General features: G+C 46.6%; 1 protein-coding gene across 2 annotated transcripts in view; it reads right to left on the minus strand.

The window, feature by feature from the left end:
- SH3PXD2A (SH3 and PX domains 2A) overlaps nt 1–24,779 on the minus strand; it is a 642,235-nt gene that overhangs the window by 394,570 nt on the left and 222,886 nt on the right. For both annotated transcript variants that reach the window (XM_033942411.1, XM_033942413.1), the window contains exons 4-5: nt 20,777–20,853; nt 3,705–3,796 (exon numbers count right to left, since the gene is read on the minus strand). In XM_033942411.1, the coding sequence (XP_033798302.1) occupies nt 3,705–3,796; nt 20,777–20,853 (169 nt within the window). The remainder of the gene's footprint in view (nt 1–3,704; nt 3,797–20,776; nt 20,854–24,779) is intronic.

The raw sequence follows: 24,779 nt of genomic DNA on the forward strand, positions 1-24,779 counted from the left end.
ACCCTTTGTCTGTCTGTCTGTCTTTCTGTCTGTCTCTCTAGTCCCCTGTCTGTCTTTATTTCTGTCTCTCTCTCTCCCTGGCCTCCTTTGTCTGTCTGTATTTTTTTCTGTCTCCTTCCCCCCCCCCCCACTTTCCTTTGCAGATGCAGTAGCGGTATTTCCCTTCCCCTCCAGGTCCCTGTGAAGTAGTAGCAGCATTTTCCCCCACCCCACCCCCATTCCCTTCTCCCCCCCCCCCCCCACTTTCCTTTGCAGAAGCAGCAGTGATATTTCTCTTCCCCTCCAGGTCCCCTTGCTGCCACAAATGCAGGACTCTACTTTTTGGTGATCGTGGTGACTGATCCTCCTCTAAAGAGCAGCCTGCGATGGTGGCTGGCTTTAGCGAACCTCGCAGGCCGCTCTCCAACTCGGTAACCCGTTCCCTCTGACACGATCCCGTGCGTCAGAGGGAACATGCTACCGAGGTTGGAGAGCGGCCTGCGAGGTTCGCTAAAGCCGGCCACCATCGCAGGCTGCTCTGAAGAGGAGGATCAGCAGCAGCGGCGGCGGCGAGTGAGGGCAGGAGTTATGTTCCCTGCCGAGGATGCGGGCAGGGAGAGAGCTTGCCTGGCTTCCATGGTGAGTGAGGGCGGGAGGAGGGGAGTGGCCAGAATGTTCCCTGCCGCCGGGTTGGCGGCCACGGATCACACACCACAGCGGCAGGGAACACGAAATCCTAAGTGCGCATGTGCACTTAGGCTTTTATTATATAGGATTACAGAGTATGGGAGATCAACTTTTCTTTTCTTTTTCCCTTCTATGTTAAAACTGTAAGAGAATAAATTTATAAATAATTATAAAATTATTAAAATCACGAGAACTCTGTACAAGCAAATATGTGAATAACTGACTACGCACCTTTAAACATAAATTTATGCAATTACAAATTGAGTATTGCACTGCACCATTGCAAGTATTCTTATGGACAATTAACCACGACGACTAGTAACGAACTTCCAGATTCAATTTAAAAATTAGCCACAGGACCAGAGCTTCCTATACGCCGCAAATTAACACTGTCGATCGAGGCCGAAACAAATACGAAGAAATATCGCGAAGTATACAATTACAGTTCAGTATTAAATAAAGTTGTGAATAATATTAACATAATTTGGAATATTAATTTTTAATTAATGCATTTGAAATCTATCAACACCCCGTGGGTTTTTTTGCGCGGATTCTCATTGGAAAATTAGTCCAATTGGCGCATTTCCGCACAATTCATCTGCAGGTCAGATGTGGCCCGCGGGCCGTACTTTGGAGATCCCTGTTCTAAATAATCAAGTAGCCGGCGATAAAAAAAAACTCCTAAAGAAGCTTTATTAAAGGAGAGGTTAAATCCCTATATTCAGTCTTTGTCCCCGAGAGTCCGGAGTGACATTTTGAACTCCTTCTAACCTTGCTCGGTTGGCGCAGGGGGTCCTGGCCGCGTGAGGGGACAATTTCTTTTAATTTTATTTTAAAAGCTATTCTTTTTTTTTCTCTTCTTGTTCTTCTCTTCTGGTCTGTGGTTTTGGGAGAATGTGGAGATTGCGGTTTCCTTCCAAGGGCCCCTTTTGCTGAGTTGTGATGGCGGTTTTAGCGCGCGCTGAATTGCCCCGCACGCTAGACCTTAACGCCAGCATTGGGGGTGGAGGGTTGGATCTGTATCGTTTGTATCACAGTTGTATTTGGTTGTATTCCATGGTTGATTGTATTTATAGGTTGGATTTTATTTTTTGAAAATAAAAATTGATTATACATAAGAGAGAGGTTCATTTCTTGTGCTTTTTAAGTTGCATTGGTGGCCTTTTGGGGCCAGAGTGCTTTTTAAGTTCGGATGCATTTGTTATAAGGTGCTTTTTGAATTCTCTCCCTCATATTTGTCCCCGTATCTGAAAACTTTCTTATTCAACAAAAGGAACTAGAAATTCTGGAAAGTTCATCTTCCCCACTCCAAAGGCCTGTCGTTTTAAGACCTTTTCAGACAGGACTTTGGAGTATCAAGCTGGGAAGATGAACTCCTGGCGAAGTCCGATGATTGTTCAATCTAATTCTTACTTCACATTTAGGAAATCATTAAAGACCTATTTATTTGACAAATAAGAATATTAATTCTGATATAAAATGAGGTTTTATGTTTTTATTTTTATTGTCACAGTATGTTTTAATTTTAATAATTTTTAATATTGTACTTAAATGTTTTTAACAATTGTATTACTTTTATTATATCATTTTAGATTGTACGTAGATAGTGTGTTCTATGAAACTGTACCATGTGCTGAAGTGTCTTAGTATTCTCCTGTTGTCAACATAAGAACATAAGAATCGCCACTGTTGGGTCAGACCAATGGTCCATCCTGCCCAGCAGTCCACTCACGCGGCGGCCCCGAGGTCAAGACCAGTGCTCCAAATGAGTCCGGTCTCACCAGTTTAGCATGAACTTGTCCAACTTTGTCTTGAAACCCTGGAGGGTGTTTTCCCCTATAACTACTGGTTGGGCGGTATACAAGAAAATAAATTATTATTATTATTGTATGATCAAGGGAAAAATAATGCAAATGGAAAAAAAAACCCACCCATGGAACTCTGAGCAGAAAACACAGAATTTCAGAATAAGTCGAAGGAACCACCGTTTGTTTTATAGGTGTTGCCCGCACGATTTTCTCCGTAGAAAGGAGGAGGAGTGTGTGACTAAGTGGTTGGATCTACAGCCTCAGCACCCTGGGGTTGTGGGTTCAAACCCCGCGCTGCTCCTTGCGACCCTGGGCAAGTCACTTAATCCTCCATAGCCCCAGGTACGTTAGATAGATTGTGAGCCCACCGGGACAGAGAGGGAAAAATGCTTGAGTACCTGATTGTAAAAACCGCTTAGATAACCTTGATAGGCGGTATATAAAAAAATCCTAATAATAATAACTGTTTCTTTTCTAAAACTGCAAGAAATCAAATTCTTTGGCAACAGATATGCTATTACTAAATTATGCAGAGCAACTTGACTTGAAGCCTTTTTTTATTTTTTTTGCATTTTTATGACCCAGCATTTTGAAACTTTAATCTAACGTAGAGCCTTTATCAAGTTTATGGTTTTTCTATGGCCCCATAAAGAGCTGTAAAGCATTACGGTTGTTTTGGGACCAAGTGAATACTCTTCCTTTCTCCCTTTTTTATTGGAACGTAAATCACTAGCAATTCGCGATGCTGTTACAGGCAGGCTGCCTCAGATGAGACTTTTGATTGGGAAAACTTAATGGTCTGGGCCATTTGCGCTTCAACATCTGGCAGCCGTAATCAGAGTCCCATAACATTGACTAGATATCTTTGGACATGAGTGTATTTTAAAGCTGGATGGTAATTATGAGCCCACATCCCGGCTGCAGGATATCCCCTCCTGCTGTTTAAATAGTTTCAGAGCCTAATGATTGCTGATAACAATCCAGTTAAAATAACACAATGGGAAGGGACTCTAATTAGTATAATCAAAAGAGGCAGAGTGATTACAGACAAGATCTGGCGTTTGATTCCATTGATTTCTTTATTTGGTGTTATTGTAGAAGAATTTTTTTTCATCAGATGACGTCTGAAGTATTGTCATTTTGCAAGAGCTTGGGGTTTTTTTAAAATTTAAATTGCAACACAAATAAATATAATAACCCCAGACGTGGAAGTTAACTAAGAGCACTTACTCTTTAGGTGGGTTTAGGTCCTCTGGTCGCGCTTCAAAGAACCTCAGGACTTCATCACACTGTGAAATGTGAGGCGGCAGCCTGACGAGTGCCTGATGAGGAAACAGGAGGAGAAAGTCAGTTTACAGTAGAAGCCGTGCTTAAACTATTCACCAACATGTATACAAGATGACAGGACTGGGTGGGCCGTAAACCAGATGCAAAGCACTCGGCAATAGCTTATGGAACCTCATTTTTGGGGTGTTGGGGGCGACTTAATAGAGTTGAAGAAGGGTCCCAAATAATTGTGTGGCAAGTGGAAGTTTTGCAGCAGAGTCGTGGTGCTTTCGTCTGTTCTAATCCAGGAAGTCCATTTCAGGCCATTTTAGAAAGCAAATGCAAACATCCTCACATTTCTGGGTCACGTCTGCAGAAAATAAAGGTCAGCAGACACATTGCAGGCAATGCCATTTTACCAGGCTCACACAATACACTTGTCAGTAGCTTTGAAAAAAGTCACGCTCCCTCCCTTTCCCAAATATAACCTGCACCGAGTCTATGAAGGCTGGACACAAACTGGGTTGCGTTGGTCTAATGGAAACACTTTATCATGTACTAGCTTGCTGGATTTTCTTTCTTTGAATCCAAAGGACTCACCGGGCAACCTCACCACTTGAGTCATATCGGTTCAGAGTCTTCAAGTTAGTGACCCCGGCCCGATTCACTTACCTGTCTTCCGACCATCCTCCAATCCGCGCATGCAAATGATAGCAATGGCATGCAGAGTAGGCAGGGATGCGATTCACTAAACAAAGCCCTGTAACACCGACTGGGCTGGCCGATCAAAAAAAAAAGTGACTTCTCAGGACCAGTCGCTGAAGCCCTTTGCGACTGCCCTGCCTTCTGCAGCCCTGCTCTCTGCCCTGTCAGCCCCGATCTCCTGCCTTCCCCGAAGTCGCCCAGAAGTCCTGCCTGCCCCGAACTCCTGCAGCCCGATCTCTCCTGCCGCCCCGATCGTCCCACCTTTCCCTGTGTGCGCACAAAACCCTTCCCTTAAGAAGAGGGAACAAGTAGCGGCCCGGTGAGTCCTACACCCGTCTCTCGGTCTCTCTCAAACCCCTCATCCCGCTCCAGCACCGCCAAGATCTTAGGGCTAGATTCCCCGTAGTGCAAGCTCGTGGTTTTAACCTGCGGGCTTAAGCAGGTTAAAACCACGGGCTCCAAACGTCCTGTTTCACATTCCCTTTCCCTTTGCCCTAGAAAAAAAGAAAAAAAAAAGTTAAGTTAAAAAAAAAAAAGGGCCCTGACTCGAACGGGCATGTGCAGACCATCTACAGATGCCGTGCAGGCAGATGGGGGTGTTCCTCCGATCGCCCCCATCTGCATATTTTTCCTTTCGGAATTCGTCGGACCTGCCCGGATTGGGCCTGGATCGGGCCCGATCGGGCAGGTTAGTGAATCCTGGCAATATATCTAAACCATCAAGTTTAACGCTCTAATCAGGGTTCCAGATTTTTTTTAATGCTTTCAAAGATTTGCAAGATAAACAAATACATCTGGTTTTATCAAGGTTTTCTCTTGTAGACACAGAGGGCCAGATTCTATAAACAGCGCCAGTATTGGCGGACGCCTAAGAAACGGCTGCCGATCGCGCGTCAATCACGCTCCGGTGCCATTTGTAGAATCGCGGCTGTTTTGTAAAACAGGCGTCTTAAATGCAGGCCAGCATTTTAAAGGCCTCTATTTAAGGCACCGGCCTCGCGCCTTTGGAGGTGCAGAGGGACGCCTAAGGCCACTTCTGGCGCAAACCACTCCCCTGCTGGCCTTAGGCATCCCTTTGTGTCTCCGTAGGCACGAGACCGACGCCCTGGAACAGCACCTTCAATTATTTTTTTAAAACATGCCCCCTGGTTGGTTAGTTGGGTGGCAGTAGGGTGCCTACCTTCGCCTAACTTCAGCGCATCATGGACAGAGTCTGGGCCAGAATGGGCAAAAAGGCTGGAGTTGGGAATATTTAGGCTCAGCATCAGTTCTATTCTATGTTCTTAATTACACCTGGGTGCCAAGATACTGCTACAGAATACTAGCGTAAATCCAAATTGGCAAAGTTACATGAAGAAGATGCAATCATTTATGCCAGGTCACTGGAAGGGCCTAAGTACACCATGCACGCATTATGTTGGAGACATGTACATGCTCCTCTCATGTGTACCGTATTTTCACGCATATAACGCGTGCGTTATACACAATTTTACAAACCGTGCATAACCATGCGTGTTATACACGTGAACGCGTTTTACAACTTTTTTTTTACATAGTTCCCCCCCCCGTCCGATTCACCCCGAAGGACCGCTCGCACGCACTCGCACCCCCACCCCGAAGGACCGCTCGCATGCACTCGCAACCACACCCCCACCCCGAAGGACCACTCGCACCCCCACAGCCTCCCGACCCCCCCCCCATCATGTAGAAGCTCCTACCGTTGTCCTGCTGCTTCCTCTTGGCGGTCCCGGCCCTTCTGTGAGCCCTGCGTCTGCGCTGCTTCCTCTTCCGGCGGTCCCGCCCTTTCTCGGACGTCAGAGAAAGGGAGGGACCGCCGGAAGAGGAAGCAGCGCAGACGCAGGGCTCACAGAAGGGCCGGGACCACCAAGAGGAAGCAACAGGACAACGGTAGGAGCTTCTCCATGATGGGGGAGGTCGTGAGGCTATAGGGGTGTGAGCGGTCCTTCGGGGTGGGGGTGCGGGCGAGCGGTCCTTCGGGGTGGGGGTGCGAGCGGTCCTGCGGGGGGTGAATCGGACGTCGGGGGGGGGGCATCAGGCTTTCAGGGTGGGGACAGGACTTCAAGGGGGAGAGGAGAGTCGGGGCAGCCAGAGGAGAGTCGGGGCGGGTGAAAGGAGAGTCAGGGCGGCCAGAGGAGAGTCGGGGCGTGCGAAAGGAGAGTCGGGGCGGGCAGTGACGGGAGAGTCGGGGCGGCATGCGCGGTATATAAAAATTTATTTACATAAATTACAGTTTCCCGCACGTTATACGCGGGTGCGTGGTATATGAGTGAAAATACGGTACTCTTATGCCCCAGTTATACACTGTAGCACTTACTTGCTATCTTAGAGAACAGTACGTAATTCACTTTTGCGCAAGTGCCACTTTTCTGTGCACTTAGACTCACTCGGTTTATATAACTGAATGCGTCCAGTTATAAAACTACCTTTTCATAAATTAAGGCCCAGGCCTAAATATTCCCAACTCCCACATTTTCTTTCTATGCCCTCAGAAAATGACCTAGGATGATGGTTCCAAGCCAGAGGTTCTCAATCCAGTCAGTGCACACCCCACCACTCAGGTTTTTGAGGATACTCACACTGAGACAGGTGTGCAAAAATGAAAGTACAGCATGCAAATTTATCTTAAGCACATTATGGACGTCTTGAAATCCTGGCTGACTGGGTGTGTCCCCAGGACTGAATTGTTCATAAATTGTGTTTAGTATATTTCTTGAAGAGCAGAACAGAGCTGAGTTATCAGGAAGCATCCACGTACCCCTAAGAACATAAGAACATAAGCAGTGCCTCTGCCGGGTCAGACCACAGGTCCATCCTGCCCAGCAGTCCGCTCCCGCGGCGGCCCAAACAGGTCAAGACCTGTCTGAATCATCAGAAGGGGCTCCCTTGCCACCTTGGTTTCCCATTTAAGTCCTGCCTTCCTATCGAAGTCCTAGCCCTCAGGTCTTGCACATGCACGACCTGGTTGGTTTCTTTCTTATATTCTATTTTGAGGGCTATTGCTTGCTTTGGTACAAACTGACGGGGGCGGAACACTTCATTGGGGAAGGAGAAGTAGTTGAGGACTGTGGTTGGTGCCTTCTACGGGGTGTTCTGTTGAAGCATCTAAAAGTTTAAAGCTTCATAATATGAACATTCTAACTCGCAGCAAAAAAAGCAATACAGGTTCATATTCTAAAACCCTAACTTCTTGGGGAGACTCAAACTATCCCCCAGTTACTGTCTCTAAAGCACTAAGAAACATGCTCCAGGAACAATTTTTCTAAACTGAGCGGGCTTAAAACACTCATCGATTACCATTCAGAGTATTAACACATTGACACCTTACCACCTTTTTTTTTTTTTTTTAACGCCAGGTTTCTAATTAAAAAGAAAAATGTCCTCCTTATCTGAGTAGTTCGAGCCTGGAATACTGTGTGCAATTCTGGAGGCCGCATTATCGCAAGGATGTGCTGAGACTGGAGTCGGTGCAAAGAATGGCCACCCGGATGGTCTCGGGACTCAAGGATCTACCATACGAAAAACGGCTTGACAAATTACAGCTATACTCGCTCGAGGAGCGCAGAGAGAGGGGGGACATGATCGAGACGTTCAAGTATCTTACGGGCCGCATCGAGGCGGAGGAAGATATCTTCTTTTTCAAGGGTCCCACGACAACAAGAGGGCATCCGTTGAAAATCAGGGGCGGGAAACTACGAGGTGACACCAGGAAATTCTTTTTCACTGAAAGAGTGGTTGATCGCTGGAATAGTCTTCCACTACAGGTGATTGAGGCCAGCAGCGTGCCTGATTTTAAGGCCAAATGGGATCGGCACATGGGATCTATTCACAGGGCAAAGGTAGGGGAGGGACATTAAGGTGGGCAGACTAGATGGGCCGTGGGCCCTTATCTGCTGTCTATTTCTATGTTTCTATGTTTCTATGAGCCACATCAGGATAAACTTGTATTTTTTTTGTCCACAAAAAAAGAACATCTTTAAAGAACAACTTTAAAATGTTTGTCAGTCTCCTTAGAGATTGAAACCAAGAGAGTCTCCCTTGTGGAAATCTCATGAGATGATAATTGTCAAACCAAAGAGCCCTCTGGAAGCATATCAAAACCTTCCTCCATCATATTCTCCAAGCGAGAACTCAAAGGTGAATATTAAGAATTGATAATCATTTTATCTTGAAGCTTAGAGATCTTTAATGCCTTCTTAAAGTGTTTATATACCTTCAATTCATAACCCTAATCCCCACTGCCCACCACCCTAAGCAAGGAATTAACCATTCCAAGTTTCCAAGTTTCCAAGTTTATTAGTTTTTAATATCCCGATCATAAAACAAATATCTGACCGGTTAACAATAAAAATTTTAATATAGATTTGAAAGAAATAGTGGGGGTGTGTATGAATAATTAGGGTAAACATATATGACACTTACAGACTGACTAGATAGTGAGGGTATGTTGGGAGGAGTAGAAAAGTTACATAATTGTTAGAGGAAAATGAGATAGAGGGATGGGAAAAAAAACATGAAGGATAAGGGTGCATGGAAAAAGTGATGCATACTGAATAAAGTAGGTTTCTTAGGGTAACTGATAAATTAAGATTTGTCGAAGGCATCTTGAAATAGATAAGTTTTAAGATGGATCTTGAATTTGGGTAGATGAAGTTCATCACGGATGTATTGAGGGAGAGAATTCCATAAAGTGTATTCCATAAAGTGTATTCCCCTAATTGTATTCATGGCATCCTGTTTGTCTTGTCTCTTTAGCTTGTAAGCTCCTTGGAGCAAGGACTTTCTCCTTCATGACTCTGTTCAAGGCTCTGTACATCTGGTAGCACTATAGAAATAATTAATAGTAATAATTGTGTATATTTCACGATCCTGGCACTGCCTACCCAAAGGGCTAGGCCAAGTCTCCAGCTACCACCTACCAAGGCGAATAGGCCAAGTGTCCGTTCACTAGAGCTCTTATGCTCAGAGATGGTTTTGGGCTTACTGAGGGTTAGGCACTAGGCCTGCATTCCTCCCCTCAAGGGTCACCCAGGTGCTCCTGTTTCCAGGAACTCTCTAACTAAGCTCCTTTCTGTTGTCAGTTCAGGGTGAGGTCCCTCTTGACCCCCCCCCCTCAAAATGTCCCCCCAAGGATTGAGGGGTCCAAGCCAGAGCTCCTCTCCCTATCAGAAGTCCAGTTTAAGGTTCTAGGAGTATCTTTTCTTTACAAATCACCACTTTTCTCTGCCACTTGATTCTTATGCAAATTAGTTATTCAAATCCAATGGCAAGGTCATTCACTCTTTACTATTGGGCAACAGAATACTCTGGAGCAGAATACTCTGGACTAGGCAGGTTCCTAACACCACCCACCTAGTCTTCCACTATGATTAGAACCACCCCAGTAGGAATTAGTTAAACCCAGCTATTCCCTGTTTAATCCTGGGTTATCTATTACCCCTGGGCACTTCTGGGGAGAGGTAGACTCTGATATAGCCTTCCCTTGGGGCGGCCCTCTCTCACGTGATGGGACATACACCCAATCACAGTATATATATTGCATTGTATCCTTCCAATGAGATCGGTACAGATACTCAGCGTTCCTATAACCAAACTTAAAATATATACACAAGGGTATTTTTCTCCACACAGACAAGATTTACACAGCGGATAAACTTTCATTTTTATTGTGCAGCAATGTTAAGTGAATTCCTGCTTTTAGTCATTTTGGGGGAAATGCTGTACAGCCCTATCACCTGATTCGTTTACTTCTAAAGCTCCATTTCTTCTATGCCAAGTTCCCTCCCTTGTTAAGTGTTTCCTCTTCCCGTTCAGTAACTACTGTATATTGGAACTGACGGAAATAAAATCTTTTTTTTTTTTCCATTTTCCTTTTGCTGCTCAAAGAAATCTGCTGGCAAACGAGCAAATGCAGAAAAGGTTTTCCGAAGCTTCTTGCTTTCTATCTTGGCCACCTGTTTTCTGGTTCAAGCAACTGTGTGGCATTCTACAAGTCAAGGGGGTCATGTAATGTATTAAAAAGGGAGAAATTCAGCTACCCGATACATGTCTTCTATTGATGTACATTTCTTAATTGTAACGACTTGACTTGATAGTCATATTAATTAAAAAGATTTCCAGAGCAGCTGGAGGCTAGCAATGAGACTTTCTGACCTAAACATTAGATCCCGGCAAAGCAACAGAAGAACCAGTGTTCCACCAACAAAGTCGACAAACGAAAGGACAAAGTGAAGCACAGGTTTCCGGATGTCCAGGAGATACCTGTGTTTATTAATTCCTCAATTCAAATCTATCTATCTATATATACAGTATATAAAATCGGATGTGTGTATGTATGTTCTAGCATAACTCTGAAACACATGGACAGATTTCAACCAAACTTGGTATACTTACTATCTGGGAAAAAAATACTGTGAGGGTGACATGTAAATATGATCAAAAACAACAGATTTTTAGGGTCTACTCGATAGTTTTCATAATATTCGGGCTCACAGAGATGAATACATTACATCTGAGATTTCTATTCCGCCATTGCCTTGCGGTTCAAGGCAGATTACAAAAGAATTACAAAAAAACGTATTACATGAAGAAGATATCTGGTAATTTCTAGAGGAGATGAAGAGTAGGTGAGGTTGCTTTGGGGAATCGGGAAGGTATTGGGAAGTGGGAAGGAGCTAGCGGTATTAAGTCATTTGCAGGAATTTCTTGAAAAGTAGCGTCTTTACTTCTTTTCTGAATGTTTTGTAGTCTGGGGTCATAATCAGTAGATTGGAGATTTGGTTGTCGAGCTTTGCTGCTTGTGTGGCTAGGAGGACGTCATATAGTTTTTTCCGTTTGACTTCTTTGATTGGGGGATGCGTGAATGGAGTGTGTGTTTTCCTATGTCTAGTTGATGTATTTCGGATGAGATGGTTGTTCAGGTAGCTTGGGCTGTCTCCGTTTATGGGTTTAAATAGTAGACAGTAGAATTTGAATAGTATTCTTGCATGGACAGATTTTAGAGAATGACACGGTGACAAAATTCATCACCATTCCCGTCCCCGCAGATAACCGCGGGAAATAATCCCATTTCTATTTCAGCCTCAGTCCTTCTACACCAGCATTCTTCAAAGCAAAGCTTGTGGGTCAGTGGTTGTGGCCATTCATACTCTGATTCTTATGTGAGCCAAGGATAATCAAGCCATTGTGACATCACTGATGTGATTGGCTCTTAGGCACTGGTGGAATGAGGCATTATGACATCACAATATCTGCTCTGGATACCAGAGACTGTCATTCTGTAGTGTCTATTTCAACCTCAGTCCTTCTACACCAGTATTCTTCACAGTGGTTGTGACCATTCATACTCTGATTCTTCCCTCTCTCTTTAAAGAATGACATGAAGATGGTTTCCCGCGGTTATCCGCGGGGGCGGGGACGGTGATGAATTTTGTCACCGTGTCATTCTCTAACAGATTTCTATCAAACTTGATATACATATGACTTACTATCTGGGAACACTGTACGGGCAGGAAGGGGGTGACATGTAAAAATTATCAAAAACAACAGATTTTAGTGTCCACCCCATAGTGTTTTCCGGCTTGCTGAGATGAATAATCAGCATAACTGTGAAACACATGGAGAGATTTCAACCAAACTTGGTATGCATATCAATTACTATCTGGGGACAAATACTGTGGAGGGAGGAAGGGGGTGACATGGGTGGGGGGCAGGGGGTGGAAAGGGGGTGACATTGAAAACGACAGATATTAGTGTCTATTCCATAAACGCATGGACATATTTCAAACAAACTTGGTATATACAGTATAAGACTTACTACCTAGCCACAAATACTGTGGGGGGAGGGGGAGGGGGTGACATGTAGGAGTGGGAAGGGGGTAGGAAGGGGGTGACATCGAAAATGATGACGCCAAACTATGCAATATAGTAAACGGCTATAATCTACAGGATGCTATGGAGCAAGACCTGCGTACTTTAGAAAAATGGTCCTTGATCTGGCAGCTTGGCTTCAACGCCAAGAAATGTAAGGTCATGCATCTCGGTAACAGAAATCCTTGCAGAACCTACACCCTGAATGGAGAAACTTTAACAAGGACTACAGAAGAACGAGACTTGGGAGTGATCATCAGTGCTGACATGAAGGCAGCCACTCAGGTGGAGAAGGCTTCATCTAAAGCACGGCAGATGATAGGTTGTATCAAGAGAAGCTTCGTCAACAGGAAACCTGAAGTCATGATGCCATTGTACAGAGCCATGGTGAGACCTCATCTGGAATACTGTGTGCAATTCTGGAGGCCACATTACCGTAAGGATGTGCTCAGAATTGAATCGGTTCAGCGGATGGCCACCAGGTTGGTCTTGGGGCTAAAGGGTCTCCCGTACGAAGAAAGATTGAGCAAATTGCAGCTCTACACTCTCGAAGAGCGTAGGGAGAGGGGAGACATGATTGAGACTTTTAAGTACATCACGGGACGGGTCGAGGTGGAAGAGGATATCTTTCTTCTCAAGGGACCCTCGACCACAAGAGGACATCCGCTCAAACTCAAGGGAGGGAAGTTTCGTGGAGACGCCAGGAAGTACTTCTTCACGGAGAGAGTGATTGAGCATTGGAACAAGCTTCCAGTGCAGGTGGTCGAGGCACGCAGCATCCCAGACTTCAAGAACAAATGGGATACCTATGTGGGATCCCTACGAGGTCATGCCAAGGGATAGGGTCACTAGGACTTGAATTGGCGGGTCAGTAGAATGACAGTACAATTATTGTACTTTAGGGGTCAGTAGACTTAAGAGGGTGGGTAAATGGTGTGGGCAGACTTGATGGGCTATGGCCCTTATCTGCCGTCATCTTTCTATGTTTCTATGTTTCTAATCCATTAACGCATGGAGATATTTCAACCAAACTTGATACACATATGATTTACTACCTGGGGAAAAATACTGTGGGGGGTGGGAAGGGGCTGATGTAAAAATTATCGAAAACGACAGATATTAGTGTCTAACCCATAGTTTTCAGGCTCACTGAGATGAATACTGACACTCCTGATGCCATTTAAGTCCAAGTTCAGCCCCATAGAGAGGGACATTCCTGTGGGGGGTGGGGCATGTGGGACGTGACATGGGGGGGCATTTTGGGATAAATAAATATCCAGGCAATGCCGGGTAATCTGCTAGTACAGTATAATCTTGTTATAACGGACTCACTTATAATGGAACCTCACATATAGCGGACGAGGTCTGCTGGCCATGCACCTTTATTAACATACAGAAAATCATTGCATATAACGGACTTTCGGATATGACAACCAATTTGGTTCCCAGAGCCGCTTTTAGCTCTAGTTTTGTTCGGCTATAACGGACATGCAGGCTCCGCCTACAAGGTGCATGGTGTGCCGGTGATATAGTATCAAAATGCAGCCCAGAAGAAAATGACAAGAGTATTTTTCTTTCCAGTACAGTATGACATAATGCTTTAAAAGATCTTTTAGTATTCTTGGTTTGCAATCGTTTCGTGCCATCCCAATTAAAGTTTTTAAAAAATGCAACTCTGGATATAACGGAACGTTTTTCCAGGTCCCTTGAAGTCTGTTATAACGAGATTATACTGTAGTCATATAAAAACAAGTCAAAGCAGCCTCAGGATTTATCATTGTATTTTGCGAGGTTGTACTTTCAATGATACAGTGTGTACCTATATAAATCCTGAGGCTTTGACTTGTTTTTATATGACTATTTGAATTGAGAAACTAATACCTCCCGAACAGCCGGAGACCCGTGCTCCACTTTGACCTAAACACACAGTTTTGCAGCTTCCTTTTTTACGTTATAGTACTGTTCGGTCTGCAGAAGTAATGGAAATACTGTGAGGGATCACTGTGGGTTTTAATTATTGGACATGACTTAGTTTTTGCCCTTTGCCGTATTGTCGAGGTAGTGTTGACAACCCTTAGCATGGAGCCCAACTCAATCAAGTAAAAGCAACAGCAGAGAGTTAACTGAATTGTACACTTTTAGGAACTCTGGAAAAAGGCTACAAGTCAGTTGTACAAAGCTGAATAAGGGAGGCAAGGGCCTTCAGGAAAAAAATTCTTGGCCAATGTAGTCACCCCAGATGCAAAGGAGGTAAGAGTGCCAAAACTGCACCCAAAGCCTAAGGGCATGCCTCATAGGAAACGTTTCCAGCTTGGGGCACTCCTGACCTCGGCTGCCATAGACAAAGGTCTGGGTCGTGTCTATTTTAGACAGAAATAAATCACCAGGAACTAAGCGGAAAATACAGGCAAACACAATTCAAAGAAAACCACTTAACAATTTGGTGCACTAGAGCCTCTCGAAGTTACATTAACCCTTTATTTGGCATTATTGCTCAGAAGCAACATGTGTTCTCTATGGTTCTTATCGGAGATCTGCATCTCCAAACGCCTGCTTACTTGGCACTGTCGCTCTCGTTCAACATCAAGTTACGTATAGCAGCCGTTTCACCATCTGCCAATGAAAGGGTTAATCTAATGGGTGTTAACGCAAAAATCTATCGGCCCTTTTTATCAAGCTGCGCTAGAGATTTTTAGTGTGGGCGTGGTAAATGACCCGAAGCCCATAGTAACATAATAACATAGTAGATGACGGCAGATAAAGACCCGAATGGTCCATTCAGTCTGCCCAACCTGATTCAATTTAAATTTTTTTTATTCTTAGCTATTTCTGGGCAAGAATCCAAAGCTCTACCCGGAAGAATTCCTATGAGCAGCGGAGTACTTATCTCGCTGGCCCGCACTAAAAACCTCTAGCACAGCTTGATAAAAAGGGGGTGAGGGGGGGTATTTTAACAAATTGAATATGACCACAATATCAAAAAAAATAAAGAAAAGAGACCTCGGTGCAAAATGCTCACAAGTACAGCAGTCACTGCTCAGTGATGGGGCCCTCTCTCCATAGTGTCCTGCCCAGAAACAGAAAGTTCAGGGACACCATGGAGAGAGGCTTCAGGGCAGGGAGAGAGGTCTTCGGCAACAGCACAGCAGCACCCAAGGAAAGGAAGGTTTAGAGGGCTGAGGAAGGCAGGTGAGGAGGTGAGTGGGAAGATGATCATGTAAGCCCTTATTATTTAAATCTCCACTGATTGCCATTTGAGGCCAGAGGTTTGGCTGTATCTTTTAAAGTTTTATTTGGATTGACTCCAACCTACCTCTCTTCCCACTTTGAATTTTTTTTTTTTTAATTCAAATAAGAATACACGAAAAACTTACTGATTTACATTTCCATCGGTAAAAGCATGTCGTTATAAGAGATTAGGAAAAACTTTTGCATTTCAGGCTAGTGCATTGAATTCATGTTGGAATACGCTTATTCCCCAAGCTCAGTCTTATTATTTATTTAGAAAAATTCTTAGAAATTATCTGTTTGATAAATATGTAACTTAATTGCCATTTTGTATTTAATGAGAAATTTTGATATGCTTATGTAAGTAATTCACTGTTTGTGCAGTTTCTTCTTGCTGTAAAACGCCTTGAACTGATGGTTTGGCGGTATATAAGAATAAAAATTATTATCAGCTGAAGCTCCTCAGCATTTCTCTTCCAGTGGGTGGTGGTGTTGAACAGACATGAAGTAGGCGCCTGGTCCATTTGGAGAACTGGCACCTGAAAGAACAGTACACTTCTCCCTACGTATTCGCTGTGATACGGGATTAACAGACCCGTGAATACAGAAAAACCGCGAATAACTTTTTCATATGTTATTCGCTGTTTTCTATTAAAAACCATCGTGAATATGGTGAACCTGCGAATAACATGATGGGAGACCTGGCCTGTTCCTGAAGGAGAGGCAAAAAGATGGTGAAGAAAGTGCCGGGAATCAGCGATTTTCCCTATGCAAGCTGATGTAATTGGGGGGGGGGGGGGGGAAGAGCCATCAAACTAAAAACCGCGAATAATCGAAACCGTAAATGCTGAAACCGCGAATACGGAGGAAGAAGTGTAGTCGCCTTTCAAAAACAAAGAAAAAGTACCTTATCTGGGGAATTCTCCGAGGAGCCTGAGTCTGCAGCCCTCGGAACTTTCTAATGGATCCTTGGCAGTCCTTAAAGTGAAAAAGGTCGGAGACCCCTGTCATAGGTCATAACAAGAACTCCACACTCAATTAGCCCAAGGAGAGAACTCAATAGTGCCCCAAAAATACATAAATGTTATATTCGTGTTCAAGTAAAAACTGTGGGCTCCTTTTACTAAACTGTGTTAGCGTTTTTAGCACACGCATTTTAGCGCGTGATAAACCCACGCTATGCGGCGTTAGCATCTAGCGCGCGCGCTATTCCTTGCATTAATGTTCTAACACGGCTTAAATTTGCGGACGATGCAAAGTTATTCAGAGTAGTGAACACCCAGGGGGATTGCGAAGATCTGCAACGTGACTTAATCAGGCTCGAGGAATGGGCATCAACATGGCAGATGAGGTTCAACGTGGATAAGTGTAAAGTGATGCATGTAGGTAACAAAAAACTCATGCACGAATTACAGGATGTCCGGGGCGGTACTTGGAGAGACCTCCCAGGAAAGAGACTTGGGAGTTATGATCGACAAGTCAATGAAGCTGACCACGCAATGTGCGGTGGCGGCAAAAAGGGCGAACAGAATGCTATGAATGATAAAGAAGGGGATCACAAACAGATCGGAGAAAGTTATCATGATGCTGTACCGGGTCATGGTGCGCCCTCACCTGGAGTACTACGTCCAGCACTGGTCGCCATACATGAAGAAGGACATGATGCTACTTGAAAGGGTCCAGAGAAGTGCGACTAAGATGGTTAAGGGGCTGGAGGAGTTGTCATATAGTGAAAGATTAGAGAAACTGGGCCTTTTCTCGCTCGAACAGAGGAGATTGAGAGGGGACATGATCGAAACATTCAAGGTACTGAAGGGAATAGACTTAGTAAATAAGGATAGGTTGTTCACCCTCTCCAAGGTAGGGAGAACGAGAGGGGACTCTCTAAAGTTGAAAGGGGATAGATTCTGTACAAACGTAAGGAAGTTCTTCTTCACCCAGAGAGTGGTGGAAAACTGGAACGCTCTTCCGGAGGCTGTTATAAGGGAAAACACCCTCCAGGGATTCAAGACAAAGTTAGACAAGTTCCTGCTGAACCAGAACGTACACAGGTAGGGCTAGTTATGACGCTGGTCTTTGGTCTAAGGGCCGCCGCATGAGTGAACTGCTGGACATGATGGACCACTGGTCTGACCCAAAAGCGGCAATTCTTATGTTCTTAGTAAAAGGAACCCTGTGTTCAACATATGCTCCTCACTATGCACTTATAAGGGTACTCCTTTTCAGTGGTTTAGCGAGGATGAGAGGCGCCCTTCCCCTCTTCTCCACTCCCCACCTCTTCCTCTGATGTCATTTCCTAGGCACGGGTCCAGGAAGTGATGTCAGAGGAAGAGCCGGTGCGTGGCGGTGAGGGGGCGGGGAAGGAGCAGGGAGGTGGGTGGAGAGGAGGACAGGCGTCTCACCAAGACGGCGTCCGGGGCGGACCGTCCCCCACCTTATACCGCTGCTCCTTTTATCACAAAAGCTGCGTCTCCTCTCCACATGTGCCAGTCCTTGTATACCGAATATTGATGTCACTCAATGAACTGTTGCACTACACCAGGAAAGCGTGCGGCTTTACTTTCCAACCGTCCTATTTCTTCAGCATTGTTGAAAAGTTAATGCACAAGTGTTTTTGTAAAAATTACAATCAATTCATAAGTATCTCAAATCAATTTTGCTTGGTAAGGGAGTTGTATCTTGTTTTAAGTTACAAACATGGCTAATTAGTGCCGAGGCAAGCATTATACAATCGGAGCTAGAAAAGAAACCCTGGCATAGTGAAACATTAGCACCGCATCTAATGCTCATTTTTAGAATTAAATCTTCCAAGGTCGCAGGTCGCCACAAGCAGAAAGATGCATGGAGACCAAAGTTTTTCAACGATACCAATCGCCCCAAAGGCCGTGCGCCATGTCGGAGGTCTCAGCTATAACTCATGACCTCACTGCACTGGACTGTCTGCACGTCAACAGCTGCATTTGAAGTGGAAGACTTCCAGGTCACAGATGACAAAGGTCACACCTCCACCCACTGAAGTCAAATGACTGCCTGCTCAGTGACCTGAAGACATATTCTACCTACAGGTGCTCTGGTCACTTCCTGCCTTCAAAAGGATCTTAAGTGTTACAATCAAAAGTCTGCCTTTTTAAAGATATATTACACCCCTCAGCAGTCACTATTAATTGCTTTGATTTCATCAAAGCCCAACGCCCTGACGGCATGTGCCCAGTGATCCAGAGAGAGGAACTGTGTAAGAGAAATCCGATGGATGTTTTGGCAGGTGAATTTGGCTCTGCTAAAATTCCGAATGAACCTCTGTAGCAAACATACGGACTATTTTGTTGTTATGAAATGCTTCTCGCCACTGTTGAAGAGCAAAGACTGAAGATATCAAATGGGTTGTTGGCAAACTCTGGCATTTTTTTTCATGAACAGGAAGTAGAAAGATGCTTCAAAAAAGATCTCACAATTACCAGAGTAATAATAATAATAAACAGTTTATATACCGCAGGACTGTGAAGTTCTATTGCTACAAATTGAGTAGAACTGGCAGGTTAAAACTAGTGAATAGCGGCTCTAGAGATCAGTTATTGTGGGAAAGATTTTATAACTGCCTAAATACTTCAGGAACAGATGTGTTTTTAGATGTCTCCTGAATTCCCCATAAGTATTAGCAAGCATAAGTAATTGTTCCATATTGATTTGACTCTATATGGATCTCCAGAATTTAAGTATCAAGGGACAATAGAACAGCAGTCCCCATATCGAGATGACAATGCCAGCATCTATTTGACTTAGAACTATCTAACTCAGGGGTGTCCAACCTTTTGGCTTCCCTGGGCTGCATTGGCCGAAAAAAATGTTTCTGGGGCCGCGCAAACGCTGCAGCAAGACAGAGGAGGGAGCCGGCAAGACGGTAAACACCCAGGGGCAGCAGAGGAAAACATTGCATCGCCTTCGACCAAGGCTGCACAAAATACTTCACGGGGCCGCATGTGGCCCTCGGGCTGCAGGTTGGACACCCCTGATCTAACATTTGCAACTGAACAGGGGTCCATAAAATTCTATACAACAGAAAAAACCCAAGTCTGCTACTACCGTATTTTCACGCATATAAGTGCGTGTTATACACGATTTTTACAAACCGTGCGCGTTATACATGTGAGCGCGTTTTACAACTTTTTTTTTTTCAATCCGATCCGGCATCTCCCCTGTGAAACGCCATCCTCCCGCCCCCCGCTCGCGTCACCCCCCTTCCCCCGCAATTCTACATCCCCCCCAGCACCACAAAACATCTCTTACCCGATTGGGCACCGGCACCAATGCACAGGATGTGCCTGTGCCAGTGCCCGAAGATCCTCCCTCGTTGGGTTGGGCTGGACTGGGCTGGGCGGTGCGGTGCGAGAGAGACCCTCCTTCTTCCTGCGCCGGGCTGGACTAGGCTTTGAGCATTTGCGCATGCTCAAAGCCTTGTGGTCTCGCTCTCTCCGAGATAATCTCTCTCGCACCGCACCGCACCGCCCAGCCTAGCCCAGCCCAACCCAACGAGGGAGGATCTTCGGGCACTGGCACTGGCACATCCTGTGCATTGGTGCCGGTGCCCAATCGGGTAAGAGATGTTTTGCGGTGCTGGGGGGGAGATGTAGAATCGCGGGGGAAGGGGGATGATGCAAGCGGGGGGCGGGAGGATGGCGGTTCGCAGGGGGGATGCCGGATCGGATTGAAAAAAAAAAATGCTCTCTCAGGTAAGCGAGCGGGGGGGGGGGGGAAGGTGCCGGTTCGGAGTAGGCGGGAGGAGGTTTTAGCATGCGCGTGTGCGCGCTATATTAAATTTTTTTTACATAAATTTGTGTTCCCCGTGCGCTATACCCGTGTGCGCGTTTTACACGGGTGCGCGGTATATGGGTGAAAATACGGTAATCATTTTCAAACCCAGCATAAGCCTCAGGAGGCAGAACTGTAGAGTAGGGGGAAGGGGTGGAACGACAGATGTTAAACATGCTAGGACCCAGGGCAGCAATTTAAAAGGGGCCTAAAAAGCTCATCAGCAGGTTGTCTTCAGGTATTGAGGCTCCTTGTAGCATGGAAGCCCAGGGCAATTGCCCGGTTTGCACTCCCCTAACACTAGCCCAGGAGGTGGGCAAGCCAGAGGCAAGAGCAAAGGAAGAAGAGGGGCAATTTACAGAGTTTTGTTAATTGGGAAAAGAACACAGGTCAGTTTCCAAAGCTCTTACCCTGCAGTATTCATCAATGGGCTTGAGTCTCCTCACAGCGACGTCACGGATGTGGCTCCTCCGGAACAGGATTTTACCTGGAAGAGAAGGAGATATGCGGAAGATTTTAATCAATGCCAGCTGCTAACATCTGTCTAAATAACTCTGGGGGTGGAAGTCAGAAATGGCAGGCACACAGTAGAGAGACAATTTGATGCCCCACTTTTGGGAAAGAAAAAGACCCCACACGACCCAGACTGGGTCTATTTCACTGTGATCCAGCAGCAGCGCCGGAACTAACTAGGGGCCAGGTTCACCAACCGGGCCCGATCTGGGCAGGTCCGACGAATTCTGCAAAGTAAAATATGCAGATGGGGGCGATCGGAGGAACGCCCCCATCTGCCGGCACGGATCGCTTTTCTGCGATCTCCACGCATGCGCAGACCATCTGTGCATGCCCGTTGGAGCCACAATCTTTTTTTTTTTTTTTTGCTTACAATGGTTCAATCGGCTTGGGCAGCAGGCATCTATCAGGGGGAAAACAGCAGTGATGATCTAGGGAGGTGGGGACAACGTGGTGGAGAGCTTTATAAGATTACATGACGCGAAGGCTTTCCAAGAGGAAGGGACCACAGTTTTTAGCCCTGCGAGCCCATGGTTTCAACCCACTTTCAACCCGCGGGTTAATACCACGGGCTTGCACTGCGGGGATGGGTGGGAGAGTCCGGGCAGGCAGGCGATCAGAGCATTTCATTAAAGGCAGCATTTCGGGCAGGCAGGAGAAGAGCATCGGGGCAGAAGGCAGAAGAGATTCGGGGCAGCAGAGAGCAGGGCTTGGGAGAGTCGGAAAGACGTTTTTGACTGGTCCCCAGCAGTCGCTTCTTCAGTTGAACGGCCAGCCCAGTCGGATGTGAAATTTGGTTTTGGGAATCGTGTCCCTGCCTACTTTGCGTGCGTTTCATCTCATTTGCATGCACGGATTCAATGCAGATCGCAGGAGAGGCAAGTGAATCAGGCCGGAGGGAAATTTGCTTGCAAAGGGGTCGCAAACCGATCGGTACATGATCGGTTTGCTTTGTGAATCTAGTTCTTTAGCAGCACCCACAGCATCACTTCCTGATCTGTGATAGCGGGGCAGACCCCCCCCCCCCCAATTATGTGCATAATATAATTGCTTAATTAACCACTAATTAGTACTAACCAATCTAATATAATAAAACGCTAGTCCGCGCATGCGCACTCCCATCGTGTGCGTCCGTTTTCCGTGAGATGTACAGCATCTCAGATAGGAGTGCGCATGCGCCCGAAACACTCTCTCTCCTCCCCCGAGACGGATGTCGGACACGGCGGCTGTCGGCCCGTGCTGTTTTTTGATCTGCCCTGCTCCTTGCCTGAAGTCCTCTCTCCTCCCCCGAGGCTGATGTCGGACGCAGCGGCTGTCAGCCGTGCTGTTCTTCGCTCTGCCCTGCTCCTTGCCTTACTATATTTTTAAGTTGAAAGACGAGGCAGCGGCTCCTCTCAGGATCCCCACCTGCGTCGGAAGTCCAATGCAGTCGGGGATCTTGAGAGGAGCCGCCGCCACCGTGTCTTTCAACTTAAAAATATACTAAAGCAAGGAGCAGGGCAGAACGATCTTCAAAATGGCGGCAACTCAATCTCCGTTCCTCCGGGGGGGGGGGGGGGTCTGGGAGGAGAGGGATCGCAGCCACTCAGCGCCCCCATCGAGGAGCCCAGCAACTTTCCGCTGCCCGGGACCCGAGTCATTTGCCGCCCCCCCCCCTCTTCCCTTACCGCGGACCCGACTGGCGATTTAAGCAGCGTGTGCAGCAGTCTTCACACGCTGCTTCGGGCCCTTCTACTGCCCTGATTAGTAAATCAGGGCAGTAGAAGGACCCGAAGCAGCGTGTGAAGACTGCTGCACACGCTGCTTGAATCGCCATGTGTAGTCGGGCCCGTGGGAAGGGAAGGGGGGAGTGGCAAAGGACTGGGGCCCGCGTTTGTAGTCGCGACTGTGGGAAGGGAAAGGGGGTAGAGGAAACGCTAATGCTGCTGTGTGGGGGGAGGGAAATGGAAGGGGGAGGGAATGCTGCTTTGCACAGACAGACAGAGGGAGGAAGGGAGACAGAAAGAGAAGAAGAAAGACACAGGGGCAGGTGCACAGGGAACTGGTGTGGGGGGAGGGAAAAGGAGGGGGAGGGAATGCTGCTTTGGACAGACAGACAGCTAGGGAGGAAGGGAGACAGAAAGACAAGAAGAAAGACACAGGGGCAGGTGCACAGGGAACTGGTGTGGGGGGAGGGAAATGGAGGGGGAAGTAATGCTGCTTTGGACAGACAGAGAGGGAGGAAGAGAGACAGAAAGAAAAGAATAAAGACACAGGGGCAGGGAGATATACAGAAAGACAAACAGACAAAGGGGGCCAGGGACAGAGACAGACAGAAAGAAAGACAGCGGGAGTCGTGTCAGGAGGGGTGCGGGATGCCGCAGAGGGAACTTTTCCAATGGATGCAACTGGGCGGCTGTCAGGAGCCTCTGATCAGGGGCAAAGCAAGGTAAGTGTATCATAGGGATAAGGAGGAGGAGGGGGGGAGAAAAAGGAAGGGACGCCTAATACTGGACAGGGGGAGAAGGAAAGAGGTGCTGATGGACAGGGGGGGGGTGAAGAAAAAGGAACGGAGGCCTAATGTTGGACAGGGGGAGAAGGATGGTGCTGCTGGACAGGGGGAAGGTAAAACAAAGGGAGAAGGGCTGCTGCTGCATAAGGAGACCTGTGAAGGGGTGGTGGTGGACACAGGGGAGGTAAAAGGAAGGGAGAATTGACAGGGGGAGCAGGCAAAGGGTGGTGATGGACAGCCAAGGAAAAAGAAAGACAGAAAGAAAGAAAGCGGCTAAGGAGAGAGAGAAAGAAATAAAGAGAGACACACACACATATATTCTAGCACCCGTTAATGTAACGGGCTATAAGACTAGTAATTAGATATAACTGGTGTTAACTTGCACCAATTAATACTAATCTACAGTTACACAAGTAAGTCTGTGCAAAATCCAAAACACACACTTGCAAGGGGGTATGGACCTGGGAAGGGCATGGATGGGTCGGGTGTGTGGACCCTAATAACCACAGAATCTGAAGCAATATCCTGCACGCACCACCTTAGCTCCAGACCTGCCCAGCGGCATTGCTCATCTTCAGCTCCTCAAGATTCGGGAGGGGGGAGGGCACCTCTATGCAACCCCACCCCCCACGCCAAGTTCATAGCCTCCCTTCTCCGCCCCTGTACCTCTTTAAATCTTCACCAGCACGAGCAACTACTCTGGCCTGCTGCTTGAGCCAGCCTGGCTCCCTCTGAAATCACTTCCGGGCTGCGGGGCCAGGAAGTGAAGTCAGAGGGGAACGCCAGAGCCAGTGTGAGCAGCAGGCCTGAGAAGCTGCTCGCACTGGCACAGATTTAAAGAGGTATGGGGGTGGGGAATGGAGGACGGCTCTGATGCCCCTTGCAGACAGGCAGAGGAGAGAACGGAAGCCGCTATGGGGGGTAGCTCGAAATCCTTCAATTTTAGCGCTCGAATCTTCAGAGCGCGCTTGTTCAGCTTAGCGCAAAGAGCGCAGGACATGATGCGATGTTGGGGCCCCAGACAACGGATACACGCAGCATGCGGGTCCGCAACCGACATCTTGTGAGCGCAGGTGGAACAGCGCTTAAAGCCAGATTTGATGCGCTCTGGCATGCTGAATAAAAGCGCCGCGAAGTCAAATTCCCGTAGGACAATTTTAGTTTGAAAAGAAAAGGAAGTAAAAGTTGAAGCGATACGTAAATCGGCTGACAACGTTGACTACCGAGTCGGACAGTATCGCGGAAACTTTTAAAACTGTGTTGGTCGGTTGGGGGTTTGTTTATATAGGGGTCAGAATGGATACATTCGGGCGGGAGGGCTGGCACATGCCAAAGCTCTTCAGCTTTGCAGCTTTTAGACTGCTGGGTCGGCTCCGTCACGGGGACGTCACCCAACTTGTGTGGCTGGA

Source organism: Geotrypetes seraphini, chromosome 4 (genome assembly GCF_902459505.1).
Source record: "Geotrypetes seraphini chromosome 4, aGeoSer1.1, whole genome shotgun sequence".
Classification (NCBI taxonomy): Eukaryota; Metazoa; Chordata; class Amphibia; order Gymnophiona; family Dermophiidae; genus Geotrypetes; species Geotrypetes seraphini.